The sequence below is a fragment of the Thunnus albacares genome, chromosome 9, assembly GCF_914725855.1.
Source record: "Thunnus albacares chromosome 9, fThuAlb1.1, whole genome shotgun sequence".
Lineage (NCBI taxonomy): Eukaryota > Metazoa > Chordata > Actinopteri > Scombriformes > Scombridae > Thunnus > Thunnus albacares.
The window spans coordinates 18,217,930-18,240,598 of NC_058114.1; the positions used below are offsets into that span (position 1 = coordinate 18,217,930).

At 40.8% G+C, this 22,669-nt stretch overlaps 1 protein-coding gene across 2 annotated transcripts; it reads left to right on the forward strand.

Moving 5' to 3' along the window:
- Window positions 1-414: 414 nt before the first annotated feature.
- ccdc50a (coiled-coil domain containing 50a) lies at window positions 415-22,242 on the forward strand. Of its 2 annotated transcripts, XM_044361579.1 has the most exons (12): window positions 415-750; window positions 4,184-4,246; window positions 6,987-7,116; window positions 9,448-9,538; window positions 10,234-10,336; window positions 14,702-15,604; window positions 16,484-16,635; window positions 17,443-17,487; window positions 17,897-18,040; window positions 18,208-18,290; window positions 18,417-18,526; window positions 19,919-22,242. In XM_044361579.1, the coding sequence occupies exons 1-12, from the start codon at window positions 696-698 to the stop codon at window positions 19,936-19,938; spliced, it is 1,899 nt and encodes a 632-aa protein (XP_044217514.1). In that variant the 5' UTR covers window positions 415-695; the 3' UTR covers window positions 19,939-22,242. The 2 variants fall into 2 exon arrangements, with proteins under 2 accessions (XP_044217514.1, XP_044217515.1); XM_044361580.1 differs by lacking the exon at window positions 14,702-15,604 and having other exon boundaries at window positions 425-750.
- The last annotated feature ends 427 nt before the right edge of the window (window positions 22,243-22,669 follow it).

Below are 22,669 nucleotides of genomic sequence, written 5' to 3' on the forward strand. Positions count from 1 at the left end.
CACACACACGTGCCCCGAACAGCCGATCCTAGCAACAATAACTGGCTGACATTATTATAATAACTATTGTTATATTTTTATAGTATTATTATATAGTATTATTATATATATATATTAGTATTATTGCTATTACTTGTTTTTGATTGTTTGTTTTTATTTCAGGGTTTTGTTGTCTAGTTCTTGTGTTGTTTCCTCACTTTATGTCTCTACCTCTGTTTTGTATTTATGCACGCTGCACCAATAAAAACAAATTATATATAGATATAGATATAGATATAGATATAGACATAGATATAGATATAGATATATAGATAGATAGATGCTTTGATATTTTTGGGAACATGTCAAAAGCCAGTATTGTTGTTGGTGACATGGCATTGAGAGTGTTTTATTTCGACATGGGTAACCGGACAGGTTGTGTTATCTGTGTCTAACTTGGCGGTCTGGACGCTCGTAGACAATCTGACTCGCTAGCTTCAGCAGAGGAACTGCCAGGCAATTACAGCAGCGACGTATCGAGAGAGTGTGGCAACCGAAACTAATCAAAAGGGCCGTCCAGCACCTGAACCATCAATCGGGTTTATGAGTTAAGACGATCAATCAACCGGCGGTTAACCTTCGGGAAGAAACGCGGAAGTGTAATTCACCGTCAACGGGTTTTTTTGTGTTTTGTTTGACTTATTATCGGTGACAACATGGCTGAATGTAACGTTAGCATCGACCAGAAAAAACTACCTGGAGTGAAAGAGGGTAACGTCTCTAATATGTTCACTGGTTACATTTGAAGAAAGCTAGCTGTTTAGCATATGTAGCTAATAGGTGACAGTAGTGAGGCTAATGTTTATCGCAGGTGTTTGGTTGTGATGGTGTTTAGCTCAGCTTGCTAAGGAGATGCTAGCACGGTAGTCTTAAAGGCTGGAGTCAGTCACATAGCACTGATTTGACTCCTTAGCCGAGGTACGGGATACAGATTATGTATCCCTGTATAAAAACGACTTTCCCGGCAAGGTTACAAGTAGAAACACTAGTTTAGAGAGAGAGTAAACACACAGGTGGCACATTTGTCTTCCATTCATGTGTCACACATTGTTTGGACTGTGTTGAAATGATTTGTGGGAAGTGGGAACACATTCTTATGGGTATACACAATCTGGCACAACACCAGTGGGGGTAAATCCAGTGCAAATAGGAGACAGGTGACTTTTTAGCGTCATGTTGATCACATGGAGGTGTTTTTTGTATTGCTGGCCTTTTACCTTTTGAACTTCACATGTGACATATTCAGTGAGACCACAACCTCTGATGTAGCTATTGAGACACTACTATAAAAGGGAGCATCAAGGAAAGAGCTTTTTTTTTTTTTTTTTTTTTTAAATGCCATTTTAACTGTAATACACACCCAAAACTTTGGCTCCTGTTCCACCTTGTTGCAAAGCTGTGAAGTTGAAAAGCAGGTGGAGAGAGGGGCTCATTATGCTGAAACTGATTTTTGGATGGGATGATGCTGTGGTTTTGTTGGTGTGAAGCAGCTGCTCAGCAGGGTGTTTGTTATTCTGGTCAGCAGAGAGAGAAAGAACATGCATTTCCACAGCTTGGCTAGTCTGCAGAGGGAGACTGACTTAGAAAGCTGCTGGAAAAGTTACAACTTCATCCCTCGTGTGATAGAAAAATAGTAAATATTGTGAGCTGGCTGCTCGTACTGTAGCTCACAGATGGACTGAGCTTGCCTTTAGCCTTTTCCCTCTGCACATGAAGCACAGTGGTAACGTTACATCGACAGCTGCTTCAGTGCCTCAGTTTGATTATTGGCCAGTGTTGAGTCTTATAGTCTTTGCACAGTGTTGGGTCATGTTCAGCCCTGAGAGTGTGAAAGATGGTGAGAGAACTGAAACCATAGCTTGCAGCTATAATTTCCTTCTGTCACTTGTTGCTTTCTGTGAAGAGTAGATCCAGTCAAATACTGCATTTTGCAAGATAGAAACTTTTACATGTTATAAAAGGAACAGTCACACAAACCTTAAACTAGTTAAAACTGCTATTGCATACAGTTACTGTATACCAGCCAGAGGAAATCTCAGATTTCATGGTTAAGAAGATTAAGCATATGGTTGAAAATGGTCAATGTTAATCAAATCCCATACTGGTTTGAGGCAGCGGGGGTTTTGTGGAGGTCTCGCCCTGCTCCTCCCAGCATCTGTTTATCCCAGCCGCCATCCATCCACATCTACGACAATCAGTCTAGACCACTCATCAGTGCGGTGTTTGAGTCCCAGACGTGTTTGTGCCTGTCAATAACATTAGCAAATGATTTATTTTTCATGGCTGTGACTATCTAATGCACACTAACACATAACTCTTAGTGTTAGTCTGTTGCTGGTTATTAATTTTTTATGTGGATGAAGTAATGTTTGTGAGAGCAGATGATGGGCTCTGAGCCTGGCAGTTTGAGGTTATTGAGTGTGGCTTGGCTCTGTAATGAAAGCGAGGAGGAGAGCATTCAACATAAGATTAGTGTCAAAGAAAGGATTCATGTGACTGAATATATATGATATATTTAAATATATGAAAACTTATCAGTAGGGTACAGAAAACAATAGTAGTCAGAGTTAAATTTAAAGTTGAATATGGTCTTTATGCAGTGAATAGATTCACTGCCAACAGCAGAGTGCTGTGTGGCTTCTTGCAGGATGAAATCATGGCTTAATTTGATTCTTCTATATTTGATGATCTGCTGTTTACTGAAGAAAAGTTTCTTACTGTAGGATTTCAAAATGTGTGATAAACAGATGAGAGTTAAATTCATGTTGACAGAACTTCTATGAAGCAGACGCCACATACATCCTCTGCTATAATGCATGAATAGCTGAGTCTGTGAGAAAGGTCTGAAATGTCATCTCAGCTTCCTGAACTGGCAACTGTCGGTATTTGACAACTCAAATATTCAAACTGAGACGATCTTAACTGCTTCATCTCTGAGCAGGTCAGATGGATGTGTGGTCTTTCTGACGGGTGTTTCTGAGGAAAACTCCCCTCCTACAATTGTTTCCAGAATGAATGTTTACAGTATGTTGACAGTATCAATAATACTGATACATTCAAATGGAAAGTTTTCTGTACTGAAGTGCAGATTTGCTGTGAAGATATTCATGTAAAATGGGAAATACTTGTGCAGCTTTAACCGTAAAGCTCAGAGCTGGGAAGAGAAGTTGTTGCCATAAAAACTCAACAGCTGTTACTGTGAATCACAGACAAATATGTTTTGTTCATGGGATTAATCCCATCCCAGTGTTTTGTAGTATTTTAGGATAGAGCTTTCAGATAAGTTGCATCAAAATACATAAAAACATTTGTCTCTGCGGGTAGACACACAAATAGTCTTTTAGAGGGAAGCGTTTTACATGTGCTCTCGCCTGCTCATCACATTTTGTCAGCCAGTTTAGGGATTTAAAGTGGCAGCTTGTCAGTAATGAGACTACTTCTCACTTCTTAAGGCCCTCCTGACCTCAAAATACCTTCTTAGAAAAAGCACAGTCGTTATCTAGGATTGCAAATTTAGGCTTTTTTAGTCAGAGGGTGAATGATGCTTCCTCATACACATTTCACTTCACATTTCTTTGCTGACAGAAAGTAACCACAAACCACTGGCCAGATGGACACATTTTTTTTTTTATCAGACCAGTCATCACTGCCTGGCCCAGTTTTTAATCTATTTAAAAGTGTAGATGTTCAATTATTTTTACATGTCTAGTATCATGTAGCATTCGTGAATGCCTTTCATCATTAAACTCACAAGGATATTCCATACATCACTTTTTAAAAGAATATACTGGTAATTGTGTTTTTATCTTTAATACTTATTGGTTTATCATATAGAGACCCGCTGAACACAAAAATTAGTTCACAAAACATTGCCTTTACAACACATCTGCTTGTGTGTTCAAGTTAACCCATTAAATTTGCCTACTGTCCTTGATTGTGGGTCATTTTTAAGTTATTTCCTGTTTATGGGCCGGATGTTGAACATTTAACCTCAGACTCTGCCTTAACTTCGTCCTTAATCACCTTCACAGATCAGAGTTTGAATCAACAATAGTCAAAACTCATTTTGAACTTTACTTTCTATGCAAAGTTGTTTAAATATTCTTTCAATTTCAGTTTCTTTCTATGTGTTTCTCTTTTTTAGTATGCCGAGACTTTGCTGTGCTGGAGGACCACAGCCTGGCCTACAACCTCCAGGAACAAGAAAGTAAGAAACATACAGATTAACCATTATTTTATTTTGTTCAAATAAAAGTCCAGCTGCCGTGGATGGGTCCTGAATGAAATGAGTTCAGTAAGTTCATACAGATGGGTCCGTTCCCTTTTCTGGACGGTCTGTTTAAACACTGAAGTCATTCATTGTTATAATGTTTTCTGCATCAGGCCTATTTAGCTGCCATGCTGCATTCTTGGGTCACCTTATGCTTACTTCGCAAAAGGACAAACTATGAAAGATGTTTTTAGAGCGTAGCCGTAAAAAAATGAATGCCGTCCAGTGCTCCACTTTACCCGGAAAATGTATAACAGCGTAAACCGCAGCGTCAGTGGTTGCAGCCTGATTAATCCTTTTTTAAACCCTGCTTTAGCCATGCAGTTAACTGTGTGAATGGCGCAGGATGCAACAACAATACTGTATCGGGGGCCGGGCTGTGGGTGACAACAGCGGAGCGGTGCATGTGATGTGTCTGGTTCACATTAATTTGTGTGAACTGCAGCTGTAGCACAGAGACGCCCCCGGCTCCCAGATTCTGGATAGAAGTTAGACAGCACAGTCAGCTTAGCAAGAGGTTTTATATGGACCACACTGTGAGATACTATTGTCTTCTCACTGTGTGTGCAGCTATAAAGATAATTTTGTGTTCACGTCATGTGCAAGTGCACACTCCCAAACTCTTTTATTGTGTATCTTGACATGTCTGTTTCTGTTAGCTGCGTGTTTGTCCCCGCATGCCTCATCAGATTAGCTAGAGCTTTTATGTTTGCTCACATGTGTGTAATTAACCAGCATCGTTTTCACATGACGTGAAAATGCACTTTGGAGACTCACTGTAGAAGGTCTGTTCCCCTGCTGCTGATTTATTTTTTTTAATAACTACACAAAGTTAAATTGTGGAATTTCCATGATTTGAACATGGTTTTATATATTCTTTCTTTTTTTTTTTTTTTAATCTTTGACCTTCACTGTTATTTTAGCCTTTGCCTACCAAACTAAGTTGAAAGGACATTTTCTGCCAAGAGGTGCTGACAAACACAGGCCCAGACATAACAAGGACTTCCTTTCATCAGACACAAATGAAAAACTGCAGATGGCTAATGGCCACCACACCTCCTCTCATATCCTTCACCTGCACTCGTTCATAGAGAAATGGCAGGAACTAAAGGCTACTGTTTATAGACAGCGCAGGAAATTAGTCACTTACTGTTCAGATTTCTTCAGTGAGTTTTTGTTTTGAAGGAACGGATACATTTAGAGTTGATAGGGGAAACATAACCGCTGTCACTTCTCTCGACCGGACAGTAGTTTTGTTTTTCTACATTTCCATGACTATGTTACTCTACATCACTGTTAAAGGCTGCATTATGCAACAAGCTCTACAAGAAAGAAGACCAGATGTCACCCATCCATACCCTAAATGCAGATTAGGCTCCGTTTTTAGCTGTGATTAATTTGGTTTTGGCTGGCCCGTCCTTGTCATTAATCCTTTTTAAGGCTTTAGTGATCCATGACCAAGGCTCATCTCCATTTATTGCCACACTAACTGATCTAGTTTCAGCTGGAAAAGAGTTTGTTTCACCTTTGACCCTGAAGGTCACAGGGGAGAATGCTGGTAGATGTAGCCTGGCAGTCCTCTAAATTTGCAGTGTCCCTTTTCTTTCTTTTTTTTTTTTCCCTTCTCCTTGATCAGATCAACAGATGTCCATTGCAAAGGGGGCTTTTTAGCACATTCACCTAAAGTTAATGTGAAGTTACAACTGGCTTTTATTTCTATTCAAACTGTCGAGCGTGCAAAACACTGAAGAATCCAATCGTTGCCTGGAGAACGTTTCTTTGAGGCTGTGTTAGCGCTTGGCGTCTTTGTTTCTGGAATGTATTCTCTCTGTTTCATCAAAACTATTTCAGTATACAGCTCCACAGTGATACGTGTGACATATGGATCGTCCAGCTTCTTCCCCCTTATCCCCCTTTTTCTGAATGATATGAGACCTCTTCAAGGTTTGTTGAACGAATGTCACAATGTCCCGTCTGGGTTTATTTTCTGCCCACAGAGATGAATCAATTCTCCTGTTGGAAAACGTGGCAGAGGATAAATGATAGCCTCCTTATCTTGGGTTGTGACATCAGTTTTGCCTTCAAATATTTTTTTTTGAGGTGTTATAAACTTTGACAATTGATCAGCGTCATCCAGGAAAAAAAAAAAAGATCAATGTCAACCCCTTTGCCACAGCTGTGACTCACAGTTTCCTCATTTCATCCCACCAGTCAGAAGGCAGAAACTTTATGGAGCCTCTCACGGGTAAATTGCCAGATGTAATTTGGTCCTTTTCACATGAAAGCTAGAACCAGATCGATAGACAGGTGAAACAGAGCTGAGCGAGCGAGTGAGTGAGTGATGCTGTCCATGCTTACCAAGTGCTGTGAGTGCGTCAGCAGGCAGGATTTATCATCTGTTATGGCCCACAACGTGCCATCACACAACCTTGGAACGGCACCTCAGCTGCGAACATTCATTTCTCAGAGACTAAGAGCGCTCTCTGTTCATCACCAGAGACTGAACAGTCTGCGTCCTCAATGTTTGTTACCCACAGACCCTCTAAACAACACTCATGCTCCTCAGAAAGAAATACATCAAGAAAGTGTGGATCTGTAAATAAACTTTATCATTCATCTACTGTAATTCCTCATCAGTAGTGCAGTAAGAGCAGCGCTTATGTGTTTGTGTCTACAGTTGAGAGCCACTTGGCATCCAACGTCCATAAGAGCCGTCTGGTGCAGCAGGACCTGCAGGTGGCCAAGAAGCTGCAGGAGGAGGAGGATAAGATCGCCAAGGTCCAGAGCAAGAAGCAGTTCTGTGACATGTGGGTGTCTCTCACACATCGACACATTCACGCTTTGTATTTGTCTTTACTGTATCAAAGCAAATCTCCACTGGGAGAGATAGAAAATACAACCACATACGCAAGAGTTGTAAGACAAAAGAAGGCTACTTAGAAGGAAAAGAGAGGATTTCTTTTCACATTGAATCTATTATGGCTGCCTGATTTTTTTGGTAAAAATTTAAATCTAATTTAATAAACTGGATCAGGTCATTGCATACATGAAAGATAAATTACATGAGATTGATTATACACTTGAAAATGTCTGTTTTCCCTCAAAGATAAAGACAAGTCATCAGTATAGTAATAATAGCTTTGTATCATTTTCATTGTTGACAGCACATGTTTCTGATTAGTGTAATTGAGGGTAATTACTCTCAAAACCTAAAGCTAAGACAGATTTTTGCTTTTCCAGTGATGTGATCCAGCAGTCAGGCCATAGATGTCTCTGAATTGATCCAGTGTTCACTGTAGGTTTAACCCTTTTATTGTTGTACATTAGTAGTTGTACATCATGTCTTGCATTCATTACCAGCAGGGCTGCAACTAAGGATCATTTTCATTATCGATTAATCTGTTGATTATTTTAATTGATTAGTTGTTAGTAGTTGGCGATTAATGTTCTGTCGATTGACTACTCGTTACTGCTCTAATTACCAGAAGTAAGTGTGTTTACGTTCTTTTTATGCTCTCTGGAAATTGCTTTGCTAGTTAGGTCAGAAATGCAATGTTTTTCTGATTATTGAAGAGGAGACCATTACTGAGTCATATGTTCATTATACATCACAAGTCATTGTCTCCACATTTTTCACTGGCTTTCTGATAAACAGCAGCTATTACTCTACAGAGAATGGCTTTGCTGGATCAGATACAAAATGTGTCCAGCTTTACTGAAAATGAGATTGAGATAGTCTTCAATTTCAAATATGTTGCAGCCCAAGCTGACCAAACACAGTCCTTGTGGTCGCCATGTGGTTGCTCTGTAGCCCAGGCCAGCAATTAAAATTTTAGAGGTGCGCGTTGGCTCCAGCGGCACATCCAGAAGCCTAAAGCAGAAGCATAAATCCAGCTTCAGTGACATCTTCTAAACATAGCCAAGTGTTCTGTTGCCTCTGCCTCTGTCTAGATCAGGGGCTGCAACAGAAGCCTGCAAAAAGGTCTAAAATCTCTCTCTCCGCTCTGCAATATTTTATTAAAATAAAATTGCTGACACACAGCTCAGTGAGATCACTGTTTCAAACACACACCCCCACATATAGAAAGCCCCAGTCGTGGGATCACATCCCCGAGGAGAGGCCAGATGCTCCACCATCGGTGCTCGCAGGCCAATGCTGCCTGCCATGCTGGGAGCTCACACTGCCATCTTCTTTGCACTTGCCAATGCCACTTCATATACACCCACCCTGACATTTGACTAAACACACACACACATTCACACACACACACACACACACACACACACACACACACACACAGGGGAATGGAACATCAGTATGTAGTGATAAAACCGTTGCAGTCTGTTTACTCGCCAGCTGAAGTCCTCCTGAGCTGTTGGCTGCTGGGGTCAAACACAGGAGAAGTGCATGTTAGTTAAGCTGCTCTTCCCGTACTTACAGTAAAGCATTTCTCATATATCTGCACACAAAGAGGAACGATCTTTGCATACCAGCCCTCCGGGCAGATGGTGTTGTCAAAGTCACATTTCTTAAAGATTTAAGGGAACCAAAACAAGCTGTTGAGATCGACATCATGGCAGGCGAGGATATTTCTGCTCCTGCCTGAAGCACGCGCGCGCTATCTCTCACAACATGCTGGATGATAATTTCAAAGCTGGTCACTTGGTGTGTTCACTGCTCTGTGTTCCTCCAATGTAGCATGATTATTTCAATTGTTTGTTGCATGTGGAAATGTAAGTAAATGTATGAAAACAGAAGACTATGAATGACGGGTTCACAATTTTTCAAGTCTGTCTTAAAACAACAGTCAGGTGCCTAAATGAACATTGAAATAAGTTTTTACACGTTTACATGATTTGCAAATATGTACCTTTCCTCACAGTAGAAGGAATTCAAATTTGTGAATGTGCGTAAAGAGTATGTACACATCCCTTCATGCTAAGAGACATTCAAACATTTTTGAATCATCCACATCCTTGTATGATTCCAAAATTACCAATCGACCATTGTTTATTAGAGATTGGCTCCTTACAGTGAAGCCATTTCCAGTTGTTTATCTGTTTATTAATGTTAATTAATGTTCTCCAACTCCCTCTCCATATCCACCTGAACACACATGAACACACGGAAACTTCAGCGAGCGTCAAGATAATGAGATAGCCCAGGAGATTCAGGAACAACTGGTCCGACAGGCTGAACAGCAGCGGCAGCAGGAAGAGAAGGATGCGGTAGGAAACACATGCGCGCACACACACAGACACACACACACGTACACACTCTCAGACATTTATGCCCATTCAAGCATGACGTCGGTTACATCCACCTGTCAATGACTGACTGCTAGTATCAATGTACTGTAACAGGTGGGCCATTCCAGTTGAATAATGGCCTTGTTTGTGCCTCCTCGTAGTGATCTGGCTTGTATTTTTGTTATCTCAAATATTTTGTTTATAACTTGCGTAAAGAGCTGACTGTTCTGATGCTACAGTACACTCAAGAATATTTTCGTAAATGTCGTTGGTGTAGTAGTTTTTTCACATTCTCAGGCAGCATATATGGCTTAAAGAGTGTCCTCCAACTTCTGTTTAACTGTCTTATCATAATATCTCAGATGCAACTGATAATTTTTGACTCCAACCTGGAGGGAGTCACGGCTCTTGTGCTCCATATGAAAAATATGAAAAACGTACTAGAGCACATATGTTTACTGAATTGATTTTGCTGAAACATCGGGGAACAATTCATCTCACCACTGTAACCTCACATGTTTAAAACGGCACCGACTGACAAAAGAAGAAAGTACAACTACAGCTCAAAACAAAGTGACATATTTGTTACAAATCAGCCCAAACTGTTTAGAAAAAAAAAAAAAAATTATAATCCTGTGAGACAACATGTTTACTGTTGCCTTGTCTGTTTGTAGGCCATAGCGCGTAAGCTGCAGGAGAAGGAGATGAAAGAGGAAAGGAGGAGACAGAAGCATCTGGAAGCAAACTTTGAGGAGGAGTATTTTGAGGATCAAGGAGGTGAGGGGAGCACCACTGGTTCATGTTAATGTGACTGCTTGTGTGTATGCGGTCTGTATGTCTGCATGTGTGTGTGTTTCTCTATCCATGTGAGCTTGTGTATTTGCATGAGGACATGGGAGAACATGTCTTTTTCTTTTCCCGTAGACTTGTTTTTTTTCACCTCTGGATATGTGAGGGTGTGCTTTTGATGCAGCACAGCGCTGAAGATTGTTGCTGACTCGAGGCTAAGATTTTGGAATGCGTTTATAAGCACATAATTAACCTTGAAGGGAGGCTTGCATGTTCCTACGGAGCAATAATCTGTAATTTCATTTCCATTCAAGAGCAAACCCCACTGTAAATGGGTTTAACAGTGCTCCAGTTTGAAGACACAGCATGAATTTGCTAGATATCTGAAAGGTAGGCAGAACGTGGGAAAGGGATCTCGGTTTTTCAATATGAGAAATGTGACTGCTGCTGAAATGTTGCCGTTATCTGACAGTAACGTGGCTTGCTCTGAATGCAGTGCTCGAGACACAGATGGGAGTTTGAGTGGAGGAGAGAAGTATATTTCACAGCGCTCCTTTTTAATGTTCCCTCCTGACTCATAAAAGTTCAGCTCTTTTTTCCTCCAGCTGTCTCAGCCTGCCGAATCTAATCTGACAGATGACAGAAGGAAATCAGGCTCAGTTCATTTTAATACAGCGAAAACAACTTTGTGTTGTTTTTTTTTCTCATTTCTAGCACTCGGTTCTTCTTGGTGATTGACAAATATTCACCAAAGACACCTTAATACTTCCACTTAACCTCCACTGCTATAGTTATTTTATCTGCTTACAATGTTTGGGATACTGAAATTTTAACTTATTCCACTTATTGTGCTTTGTGGTATGTGTGTGTGATCTAAACATGAGATGTAAAACAGGAGAGAGGAAACAGAGAGGCTGTGGTTTGAAAGGTACTCAGCCTCTGTTTAGACACAGACGCTGACCTCTTTGTTGACATAATCCGGGCTGAGCAAGTGTCTCCACCTGTCAGCCTGTCTGTCCTGTTGTGTCTGTAAGGACTGCCTGCCGCTTCACCTTTCCTAAAGATGTCACTCATGACAGGTGGCCGGGATGAAGCCACTTCCTGGCTGACTGTGCCGCTCTGCCCTGCTCTCTTTATACTAGAATATTTTGCGCCACTGCCAGACTCACCGTGTTTGTTGTACAGCGTTGTAAGTTAAGTAACTACTCAACTGTAATGTCCCTGCTGTGTGTGTGCGCGTGTGTGTGTGTGTATGTAAACAACTGTGGTGGCGTGAGTGAGCACACAGTAAAACAAAGACTCAGCTCCTTTGCCTGCATATAATACTGTAAGGGAATGACGTCACAGTGTGTAACTAGAGAGATGTTATGCAGGTTACAAGATCATGAGGATGCTCAGAGATGTCTAGTTTTGAGATTTGATCTCTGAGCTTTTTCACCATCTTCTGCTCGTGTGTGAAGTGATCTCTTCGACACAGAATGTTCGATCCCTAGGGATGAGTATCGTTAGGATTTTATTACTACTACTCTTATCTATACTCCTTATCGGTTTGCTTCTTTATTGATACTCTTATCGGTTCTTTTTCATTACTAAATAATTGCTTTTTAAAATATATTATTTTAAAAATGTATTCTGTATTAGGATGTATTTATATTTTAGATTTAACTAAATGTTTCTAGAGCAGCAACAGTAATGTTTACAACAGCAAAGTCATAATAAACTATAAAAAAAATCTTACTGGCAACAAATTTAAAATGTCTATAAAGTAAATAATATTCCTGAAAGACTGAAGAACACAGACATCAGTCAGTATCATTGATCCCGCTCCCTCTGCTGCTGATGTGATTCAGTCTTCAATAATTTAGCCCCGGGGCCTGTTTAATACCGGGTTTTGGTACCCAACCCTGCCCATCCCACATGTGTATACACACACACACACATATTCACACCTCTGTTATATCATATGTCTTTTTCTCAGGCCGTGTAATTGGCTGCTCCTCACAGGAAATTCTGGCTGTGTTTGTCTTAATCCGGTGGATCACAGTTGCACACAAACCAGCACGGGGACAGTACCTGTCTCCATTTGACAGATAAATGACGGGCAAAAAAGGGTGATGGAAAGTGGTACTTAAATGGAGATGGGACAGAAGTGAGAAAGCACTTTACTTTAGAGCACAGAGCAGGTAGAAGTCCCCTTTGGTCAAAGTTTGAAAGACAAAGTCAGATGTGAAACAGCCGGTTAGATACCTGGAATTCCATTGAGCTGACTCATAGTACAGACACTTCTGCTGTGTGCTTTTTCACTAATCTGTTTTCATTCAAACTTTTGTCAGTTGCACAGGGAACTCCCAGCAGGATGGTTTTCTTAGTAGAGATGAACATGTTGTTCTCTTTTTTTTCCCCTTTTGAGCTCTGTTTATGATGTGGTACTTGCTAATTTGTCATGATGGGTGCCACGTAGTGATTTTCAGCTGTGTCCATCAAACAACACACAAGATGTTCAAGGGTGTTAAAGCACATATTGTGTGTTAAGTACATCACAATCAAAAGTTTTAAGTGTTTAAAGTCTTAACATTAATGTTTAGGATCATTCTGCATTTCCATTACTGTCTTTAATTTTGCCTCCAAACATGTCTCTCCACTGACTCTCAGCTCACTCTATTTAATATTCTTAAGTTAATAACCACACCTGGTTGTAACTAATACTTGTCCACTCTTTAAGACTATAGTATGAAGCTCGTCTTACAGTGTTTCCCCATTATACTTTCAACAGCAGCACTGCTAAATGATGAACACCACCACTGAATTTTCACAAACCACAAGCTCCACTTCAAGCAGCTAAACTGGACCTAGTGGTGAGCAAACGGGAACTGGTGTCATTGCCGCAGCTTCTGCTCTCTGTCCTCTCCTCTGCTCCCTGTGTCGGTGTTTGACCGAGGGCAGGGCTCAGCTCCTCCTCACAAACACACACACGGAGGCCGCGGTGGAGACAGTGAAGCTTTTAAGTGCAGTAAAACTTTTGCGAGTGAAAAGCCCATTTGTATTTTATCAAACCACCGATTCAAAAAGCATAAACATGAAGAAAAGCAATATTTTCAACTGCTTTGGTCACAGTCTCCCAGAGCTGCTGCTCTGCTAAACATGCTGCTCATACTATGCATCTATGTAGACATTGTCAAACTTGTCTCGAGCACTCCTATAGTTTCGCGACACTGTTAGACGTGCCTAAAAAAAACACGTTGCACTTGTCTACACTGTATAGGGACAAACATGAGTCATTTCCGCCGAGCCATTATGCCAGATGACTATTGTGGTACAAACATTTACTTGCCAGTGTGGTGGATAGCCTTCTGAGATTTACTCGCCAAACAGAAAATCTGCCCACAATTGGTGCCAAGCGGATGTTAATTTCAGATCCTGTAGGCAGGTATAGGTAGACAGGCCAGTCAGCCATCCATTACAGACATGGACTTATTACAGGCATGCAACAGCCAAAGATATCAGATTTTTGTCTTTTTATTGTCAGAGCATTTGATTTATTGATTGCTGTCGGGATGTGAATGACTTATAGCGACTGATGTCTGTGTTCTTCATCTTTCTAAACTTCACTCAGTATTTTCATGTCAGAAATATGATTTATTTTATTGACGTGTTATTTTTGTTTCCAGTGAAATATTGCTGTTGTAAACATTACTGTTGCTGCTCTGGAAGCAATATTTAGTTATATTTAAAATATAAATCAATTTGTTGTGGAATTGGGATTACTTCAGACACAGTGCTTACTTCATCAGTGAGCATGTTTATCTTCACTTCTTGCTAATGTCTGAGTGTACTGTGAAAAACTTTAACCAGTGGGGTTTTTTGGGGTTATTTTTTTGATAAATACTGAAAGGTCCAAAATGATTTGAAAAAGCATTGTTTTTAGCCAAATAACATCAAATTTTCTTCCCAAACCTGATCTATGTTGACATTTATTACAACTACAGCTATCTGGGCCTCCAGAATCCTTCTGGTGCCAGAAGCTCCCATAAATTATCACACATGGCTCAATGAACATGAATAAACCTGGAAACATTCCAAAGTACTTCTAAGTTATTTCACTGCTGGTGCGCGTAAATACTGGTCCTGGCAATGTGGGCTCTGCGGGTGCACAACAGCACTGCTGCTGGAAAAAAATGCTAGGGGAAACACTGTTCACCATCACTCTCCTCACAGGTGCTATGACTAACTCAGTGCTTACTAACCACCTCAGCTCATATCATTCCTGTGTGTTATTTCTCACATCTCCATGCTCTCATCAACCATCATCATTCTCAACGCCGCCCTCCTGCCGCCCTCTCTCCTTCATCTCAGCTGCAAGAAAGCCACTCGACTTGGACAAACATACCCGTCACAAATCTAGTTCTAGTTCCCCAGGCCGATATGATGTGTATGCTCCAGCGAGCTCACATCGTGATTACTCCCCAGATTACAGCTCAGTTGAGCCAAAAAGAAGCAGGTACCCCAAACAGGACCCAGCAGCGCCCCACAGCCACTCCAGATACCCTGAGCACTACCTAGTGGCAGAGGGAGGGCGGAGCAGGCATGCAGATCCATACCCAGAACACCTGCTGCCCTCCAGAGGCAAACATGGAGACAGGTACCCAAATTATGAACCCACAGAGACTGGCAGAGCCAGGGGCCTGCAGGGGGACGACACAGAGAGAGTGGTAAGGAGGAAAGAGAGACCAGCCAGACCACCTGAGCCACAGATCCTCATAGAGAGAGACAAGGCATGGGTCAGAGAGAGGGACAGGAAACATGACAGAGACAGGGGCAGAGACCTGGAATTGGAGAGGCAATTGGGAAAAGACCAAAGGAGGGACAGGGAGCAGGACCTCAGGGGGGCGAGAGGAGGAAGAAAAGACAGAGAAAGATCCAGAGATAGAGGACAGAGCAGGGACATACACAGAGTGAGAGACAGGCAGAGACAGAAAGATGAACGAGTGAGAACCAGGAGCAGGGACAGAGGACTGGATGAGGATTTCTCGGAGCGTATGCCAAGGGAGGGCAGGTCATCCTGGGAGGAGGAAGAGGATTACGGTGAGAGGGAGATGAGGGCCAGGGGCCGGCAGCGTGTCCACTCCGGTCCCGAAGAGGTGTTTTACGAGCACAGGAGCTACGAAGGGAGAGGGGACACCAGGGAGTTCTGGGACCCTCAGCATGGGGAGGGTCCCGGCAGGGAACGCAGTCATACTCACCCCAACGGAGAGACAGGTACCCCCCTCCCCCCTCCCCCCGAGACCTCCCTCTGGGCTCTGCGGGGGCGTTTGTGTGGTGTGCTGGAGCTGCTTTTTCGGCAATCTCAGGTGGTGGGTTTATCTAACATCGCAATCACTAATGAAGACGCTCAATTTTCTCTGTTCTCATGAGGACGACGACGATTTCACAGTAATTTCCGATGACTTGATGTGATTTCGATTTTGATGCTTGAAGTGATTGGATTTGTTTCTGTTGTGCTGTGGGGTTTTGCTGTGGCTCATTTTTGTGTTGACTGCTGTGTTATTGAATTGAGTGAGGAAATGATTACACTGACACTGAAATGTTTGCTGTGATTTTCTAGTAGAAAAGCTCCATAGATGACGTAAAAAATTGCACATTCATAAAGGGCTTCAGGGCTGCTGAGCTGGGTGTGATTCTACTGTCCTACCTTATCTCAAAGCTGTCAAAGGCATTAAACAGATTAAAGTGATAAACACCAGTGGACAAGCACTGCAGCCCTTTATGTTGCCTTATAGCTTTAATCCAGCTGCAGTTGTATCTACTGTAGTGCTGAAACGATTCAAAGATTAATCTATCAGTTGACAGAAAATTATTCAATGATTATTTTATTCATTTATTTTGTCATTTAATGCCAAAAAGAAATTATGGCTCCAGTCTCTCAAATTATGATTTGCTGATCTTTTTTGTTATATCATGTAAATTGTAAATTGATTCTCTTTGGTTTTGGACTGTTGATCGGACAAAATAATTCGAAGACGTGGTCTTGAACTCCAGTTGTAATTTTTCACAATTGTCTGATATCTTAAAGACTTGAAAAATTACCATTAGTTGCAGCCATAATCTATTGTTAATATAATGTGGTGACACCCGCAGGACGAATTGTGCACAGAGTGAGTGGAGCAGTAGTAGCAGAAACTGAGTATGGAGTCAACGAGGCCACCAAAGGGCTGACGAAGCTGGATCTCCGTGAGCAGGAGCTGAAGGACATGGAGGTAGCCAGGAGAATGCAGGAGGAGGAAGTCAAGGTGAAGAAGGAAACCAGGAATTATTTTATTTATCTGAGCATTATAAAAGGTGAACAGTCAGGTGCAAGATTAAAACATAATCAGACAACCAAAAAACACAACTCTGTTACGCTGCCAAGTTATGGTGAGAGATGCCAAAACTTGTGACTGTGCATTATATAAGTGCAGACATTAATACCAGGTAATACGGCCAAGACTGACCTCAAGCACTTAAACTTCAGTATTGCTGAAGGCCACAAAGAGCAAGAGCTGCATAATAACTTCCAGCTTCTTTATTATGCTTGAATGTCTGTTTTACAAAGTCCGATATTAAGCCAACAATAAATTCAATACCAAAAAGTCAGTGTATAATAAGTCTGATATCAAAATTATGTCCCAGTATAAAAAGTACAAAATCAGTTCATCAAACAATTCAATTTTGAATGGTTTTAAATTATGGATTGAGGCTTTTGGGCAAAAAAAGAAATAGAAAATGTGTAAGCACCTTTGGTTAAATGATGATTTATATCGTGTGTCCACTTTCACTTTGGCATCCTTAAATAAACAGCAGAATTGCACCATAGAGTTTCTTTAACTAAAGCTCTTCTGTGCCTACTTTAATATTTGAAAATTATATGAAGGAAACATTGAAAAATCACAATCTGATGTAGCCATCTATGATGTAAATGACTAGAAACCCGAGAAAAAAAACAAACCGAAAGCACTCAGTCCCAGACAGTCAGTCATTTCCCATGTTATGTTATATAATGGAACAATGTGCTCCACATCGTGAAAAAATGTGACTTTTTAATTGTCTTTTGGTTTCAGGCGAGCAAGGGCCATGTGCGTGCAGCTCAAGTGGCGCAGGATGAGGTGAGTGGGCATGAAGTCTGGAAACTTTTCTTATACTGTCTGTCCTCTTTTTTAAAATCCTTTCATTTCCGTGCTCAGCCAATTGAATCTGCTTTATTGTCATATAACCCTGAATATATAAAACCATGTCTGAACTTACCTCTTTCTGGCCAAAGATTATGTAAAAAGAAATAATCTACTATTGTACAAGTGGTGTTATAGTTATTAAAGTCTCTTTTAAAATGTGTCCATGAACAAGGTGTTTTCAGACCTTTTTATCCTTGAGTAGAAGTAAAGGTGACAGTCGAAATGCAGTATAGAAATGTGCCTTGACCTGAAATGCAGTCAATGTGTCGCCCACGCATCACACCTTGAAGGATATGGAGGTCTCTCTGCGGTTGTGGATGTGTCTGATGTCTCGCTCTGGCAGGAAATCGCTCGACTGCTGATGGAACAAGAGAAAAAGGAGTACAGGAAGAATCGAGAACGGGAGAAAGAGAAGGAACGAGAGAGGGAGAGGTTGGCTATGGAGAGGATGGCAATGGAAAGGAGGCGGCCAGAGGGAGACTACAGGGTAATTTTTCCATAACCGTACTCATTTGACTTATTTCTTAAAGTCGTGCTTTGGGGGGGAATTATTTTTGCACGGTACAACTTTTTTTTTTTTCTTTCCATAAAAGTATATTTCCACTGTGGTATAAGAACTGTAATTTAATGAGCCATAATTTTATTGGTTTCCAGCCGAATTCAGAGGAAGTTGTCCGGCCCCGAACACGAGATGAATATGAATACCAGAGGCAGAGGAACCACAACAAGCCTGTCAGGTAAAAAAAAACAAAACAAAATAAGACCAAATATTTCTAGTCAGCCAAGAAGCAGAAACTCAATCATTTCATTATTTTTCGTTCTGTTTTTTTTTTTCCCTCTGTCTGTCACCTCTACTGTCTCAGGCCTCCTCAGCCTCGCACACATGACTATGAGAATGTGAACGCCGGCTACGGCCACTCAGACCACCATATTCCCCCTCGTGCTCCCACCAGACCTGAGGCTGCTTACAAAGGTATGATCTCCATGTTAGAGATGTGCCGGTGTGCTGTTTTTACTCTATACTGTGGTTACCGCCAACCATTTCTATTACTATGTTTTCAGAGGCCACCGTTAACACAAAACAGCTCAACAGTGTGCAGCATTTTTTGGTTCTTTCACAGCTAGCAACGCCTAAAACAAATCAAAATATGCATAGAATCTAAGAGAAAGCGAAAGTGAGCTGCATTTATAATAATTTCCATTAACCATCTTAAACTTTGAACTGCCAGCTTGCTTTGTGTATAGTGTTGTTTAGCACATTTGCAGAATACAACAACATACAGTTCTGTTCAGTTTTTGCAGTTTGATTAGATCCAAGGTGATCATGGTGTAAAGTAATTTCACTATGTTTTAGCACTAATGGTAGTATTTCAGAAAAGTTTAATGGTGTGACATTTTTGGCCACAATAACCATAGCATGCAAGTGTAATACTGGCACCTCCCTAGTAGAGGTGGAGCCGAATACGGTTTTCAGAAAAGCACAAATAGTGGGTTTTTACGAATATTTATTTCGTACAAATATTTTTAAAATGTTTTGTTTTCAAGAAAAAAAAAAAAAAGTTAAATAACAGTGTGCAGGTTGGGACTTACATTGTTGTCTGCCCCTGTATCATTGGTGTATAAACAGCTGCAGATCTCTATCTGGCAGAGCGGAGGTTCAGCTGAGTGGTCAGTGCAGATGTTTGTGGTCTGAGACATTTGGGTTTGAAACCCGGTGTGGGAACTCTCCCTCTCAAAACAGTTTATTGAAGAATGCTTACTTTAACACTTTAATATCCTAAAACTTGAAGTGTAATATATAAACAAGAGCAGGATTTTTTTTTTCTTTTATTCAAATACAAATAATTTTGCTGCTTCAGATGCAAATACAAATACTGGGCTCTCTGCACATCCCTGCTCCCCGGTCAATATACCAGCTGCAGGTTTAAGTTTAGCTTAAAACAGACTTAAATGATCAGCTCACACAACCCCTCCTATAATGTATGTGATAAGAGCGTGTACATACCGCTGCTTAAATTCACACATAGGTCATCTGTATATATTATATCTTCTGCTTTTTTTAATTAGTGAGTTGACAGCAGAGAGATGACAGGAAATGATGAGAGAGAGAGATAGGCAAGGACATGCAACCACGTACCCCGGCTGAACTCGAAACTGAGACATTGTGGTTCATGGTGGACACCCTGGGGAGCGATTTATTTTGAGCATAAACTGTCATTGTTTCACATAACTAGAAGAGCAGTAAGCATGAAAAGCGGAACCCAGCCAGCAGAACCACATAGAACAGAAGAAAAGTGCAGTACAAATTCAAATACTGATGTATCAAACTCTTGATGGATCTCTGTGTCTCTTCCATCTTTTCCAGGTGCCTATTACAAGCGGTGACTCAGGCTCTCAACCGTGTCCAGACATGCCGTCAGTCCTCCTGTGTCCCCTCTTTTATTTATCTTTTTGTTTTCAACCATTCACACTCTATTGACCAAAAGCTTTGGGACAAGCTAATGAGTTGGCAATGGGATTTTTTTAAAAAATACCCTCCGAAGTTGTGCGTGAGTGCTGGAACCACACTCATCTTTTTCTTTTTTCTTTTTTTTTTTTTTTTTTTTCTTTTTGTAAATTGTGATTAATCACCATTATTTCTTTTAACTGACACAACATCAAGACAAGCCAAAAGAGCAGCCTTGTGACATTAACTCCCTCAATTCTTCTTCAAAGCTGTTGAAACAGAGGACGCGGCTCCTCTCTCGCTGTGGTCATCATGTGCTGATGTTCGTCCCATCACAAGGGCTCAAGGCCTCTGCTGGATATAACCATGCAATCTCAAATCCCTCATGACTCTCTCTTCATGGGATGTGCCTGTTTGGTTCAACATGGCTGCTACAGTGTCTTAGATACCAACATGGCAGCTGCTTTGTTACACCCGTGCTGCAGTTTTTCTTCTCCCGTCATGCTGTTCAACGAGGCTGCACAGGCCCTTTACATGTGCCACACATGGCATATGAGTCCGGAGGGGTACGTCTCTGTTGCTGTATTCACACAAAACATAAACATGAGCCTTTATCAAGATGCTGGTAATTTTGGCTTTGACATGTTTACCACCCTGTGATGATCCATGGACCTTTAAACTGGCTGTAGGCTGCGTTTTTTTGTTTTTTTTTGCTTGAGAGGGGCACTTTTTAACCCCATTGCTCTTAACATGAAATAGGAAGGATGATACTCTGTGTATGACTCACTGTTTATATGTGCATGCTTACTGAAAGTGTCCAACTGTGTACATGCATTTCAGCTCTATATCAAATTATCTGGCTCCCTCTTTATCACAAAGGGCTAAAGCCACAAAAAGCCAATAATTATCTCTTTTTGAATGAGTAAAATATGTGTTAGCTAATATACTGCTGTACAATATATCACATTTCTGACACGTTTTCATATCAGCTTGTCATTTATAAACCAAAACTGGTAGCCATTTTGTGCGAAGCCCATAAAAGTACCAAAATGAAATGCATGTACATTGCTTGTTTGTGTCCATCCTGAATTCATGCTTGTGCTAATGGCACATACATTGTGCGATTGAATATTTGCTCTTGTTTTATTTAAATGTAAATATCTTTTTTTTTTTTTTTTTTTTTTTTTTTTTTTTTTTACTTGTGCTACCAAATCATGTTCCCTATTGTGGAAAACACAAGATTCTGTCCAGTCCCTTGTACTGTGTTTCCCCCTAGTTATCTTCGTTTAGAAAGGGAGCCTTATATTTTATTTTTATACAATATTTTCCTCAGATTGTTTCCTCAATTTTCATTTTCCTAGGCTTTCCCGCTGTCACTTCCAGTCCTCCTCTCATTGTCTCAAACTCAAAGGCTGACTTCACTTCCTGCCTGCAGAAAAAGAAAAGACTCCCACAATAGAAGTGCATCTGGATGGAGGGAAATTCATTGAGAAAACTGACATAAAATATATATTACTGCTCAAAGGGACCTATTTTAGTGTTTTTACTGCTCCGTAATTTGTAATTTTCGTCTCATAATGAATAAGGTTAGTGTGCAGTGGAAAATCTAGGAGCACATTCAAGCCCTTGAGTTAACTGGTTGACTTCAGTGCTACTTCCAAGTCCTCACATTGTAATAAATGATACTGAAATCATAAATCAGCCTTCAAAAAACAAAAAATTGTAGTTTTCTTTACCCAAGTGTGAGATGTATGTTTGTATTGCTGATGACAGACATTCAGGTGTTATTGAATTTATAATATGTGCTAGTTGCTGGTGACAGAACGGGATATGTGCCATATGTTGATTTTTTTTTCCAGGGAAAAGCTTAAAATTGTTGTGGTTGTAGCAGAGCTGCCACACCCACCAATGTAGGACTCCTAATTTATTCTTTGACAAGAGCACCACCATGTGGACATGTTGACAATTGGAGGGGAAAAAAATGTACAAAATGGATCTGATCAGGATGCGTCTTTGATTGTGTATTTGTGGATGTTGTGCATCACTTTGGAGTCGTGTGTTGTCTACATCAAACGTGTTACGGTTTTAATTTTCTTTAATCCGGGGCTTGTATGCAATCGACCAATCGTAAATCAACACATCTGTGTTGGAACATGCTGTAACAGAATTTTTTTTAAGTAAAATGAATTAACAAGTTGCTTTTACCTATTGCATCTCAAAATGTAATAAACTGTATCAGCATTTCTGGTGTTCATGACTCATTCATGAAGCTGCAGTTAGGCCACTGAAACACTTGATGCTACTCATTGCTTTGGAGTACCATCAAACCATTACAACACACAGGTTCAGACCTCAAATGCCCTTGAGAAAAATGCCTGTGGGGTTCCTTAAGCAATTTTTTTTTTGATCACACTTTACCCTCATTGCCAGAATGTCACCTAACCACAAAGGTGACACATTGTCTACCTGTAGTACAGGTTTTAAGCTTCCACAGATAGACAAAAACTGCCCACAGCATCCAGGAAAAGACGTCTCATCTTCAGCTCTGTTCTCTCCCTCTAGCTGCTGACCTGCTGAAACCTGGCTGGAGAAAATCTGCATTGCAAAAGTGACAAAATACATTTGCATTTTAAATTGTGGTGTTAGCTGGAACCCTTGTGTGTGTCACAT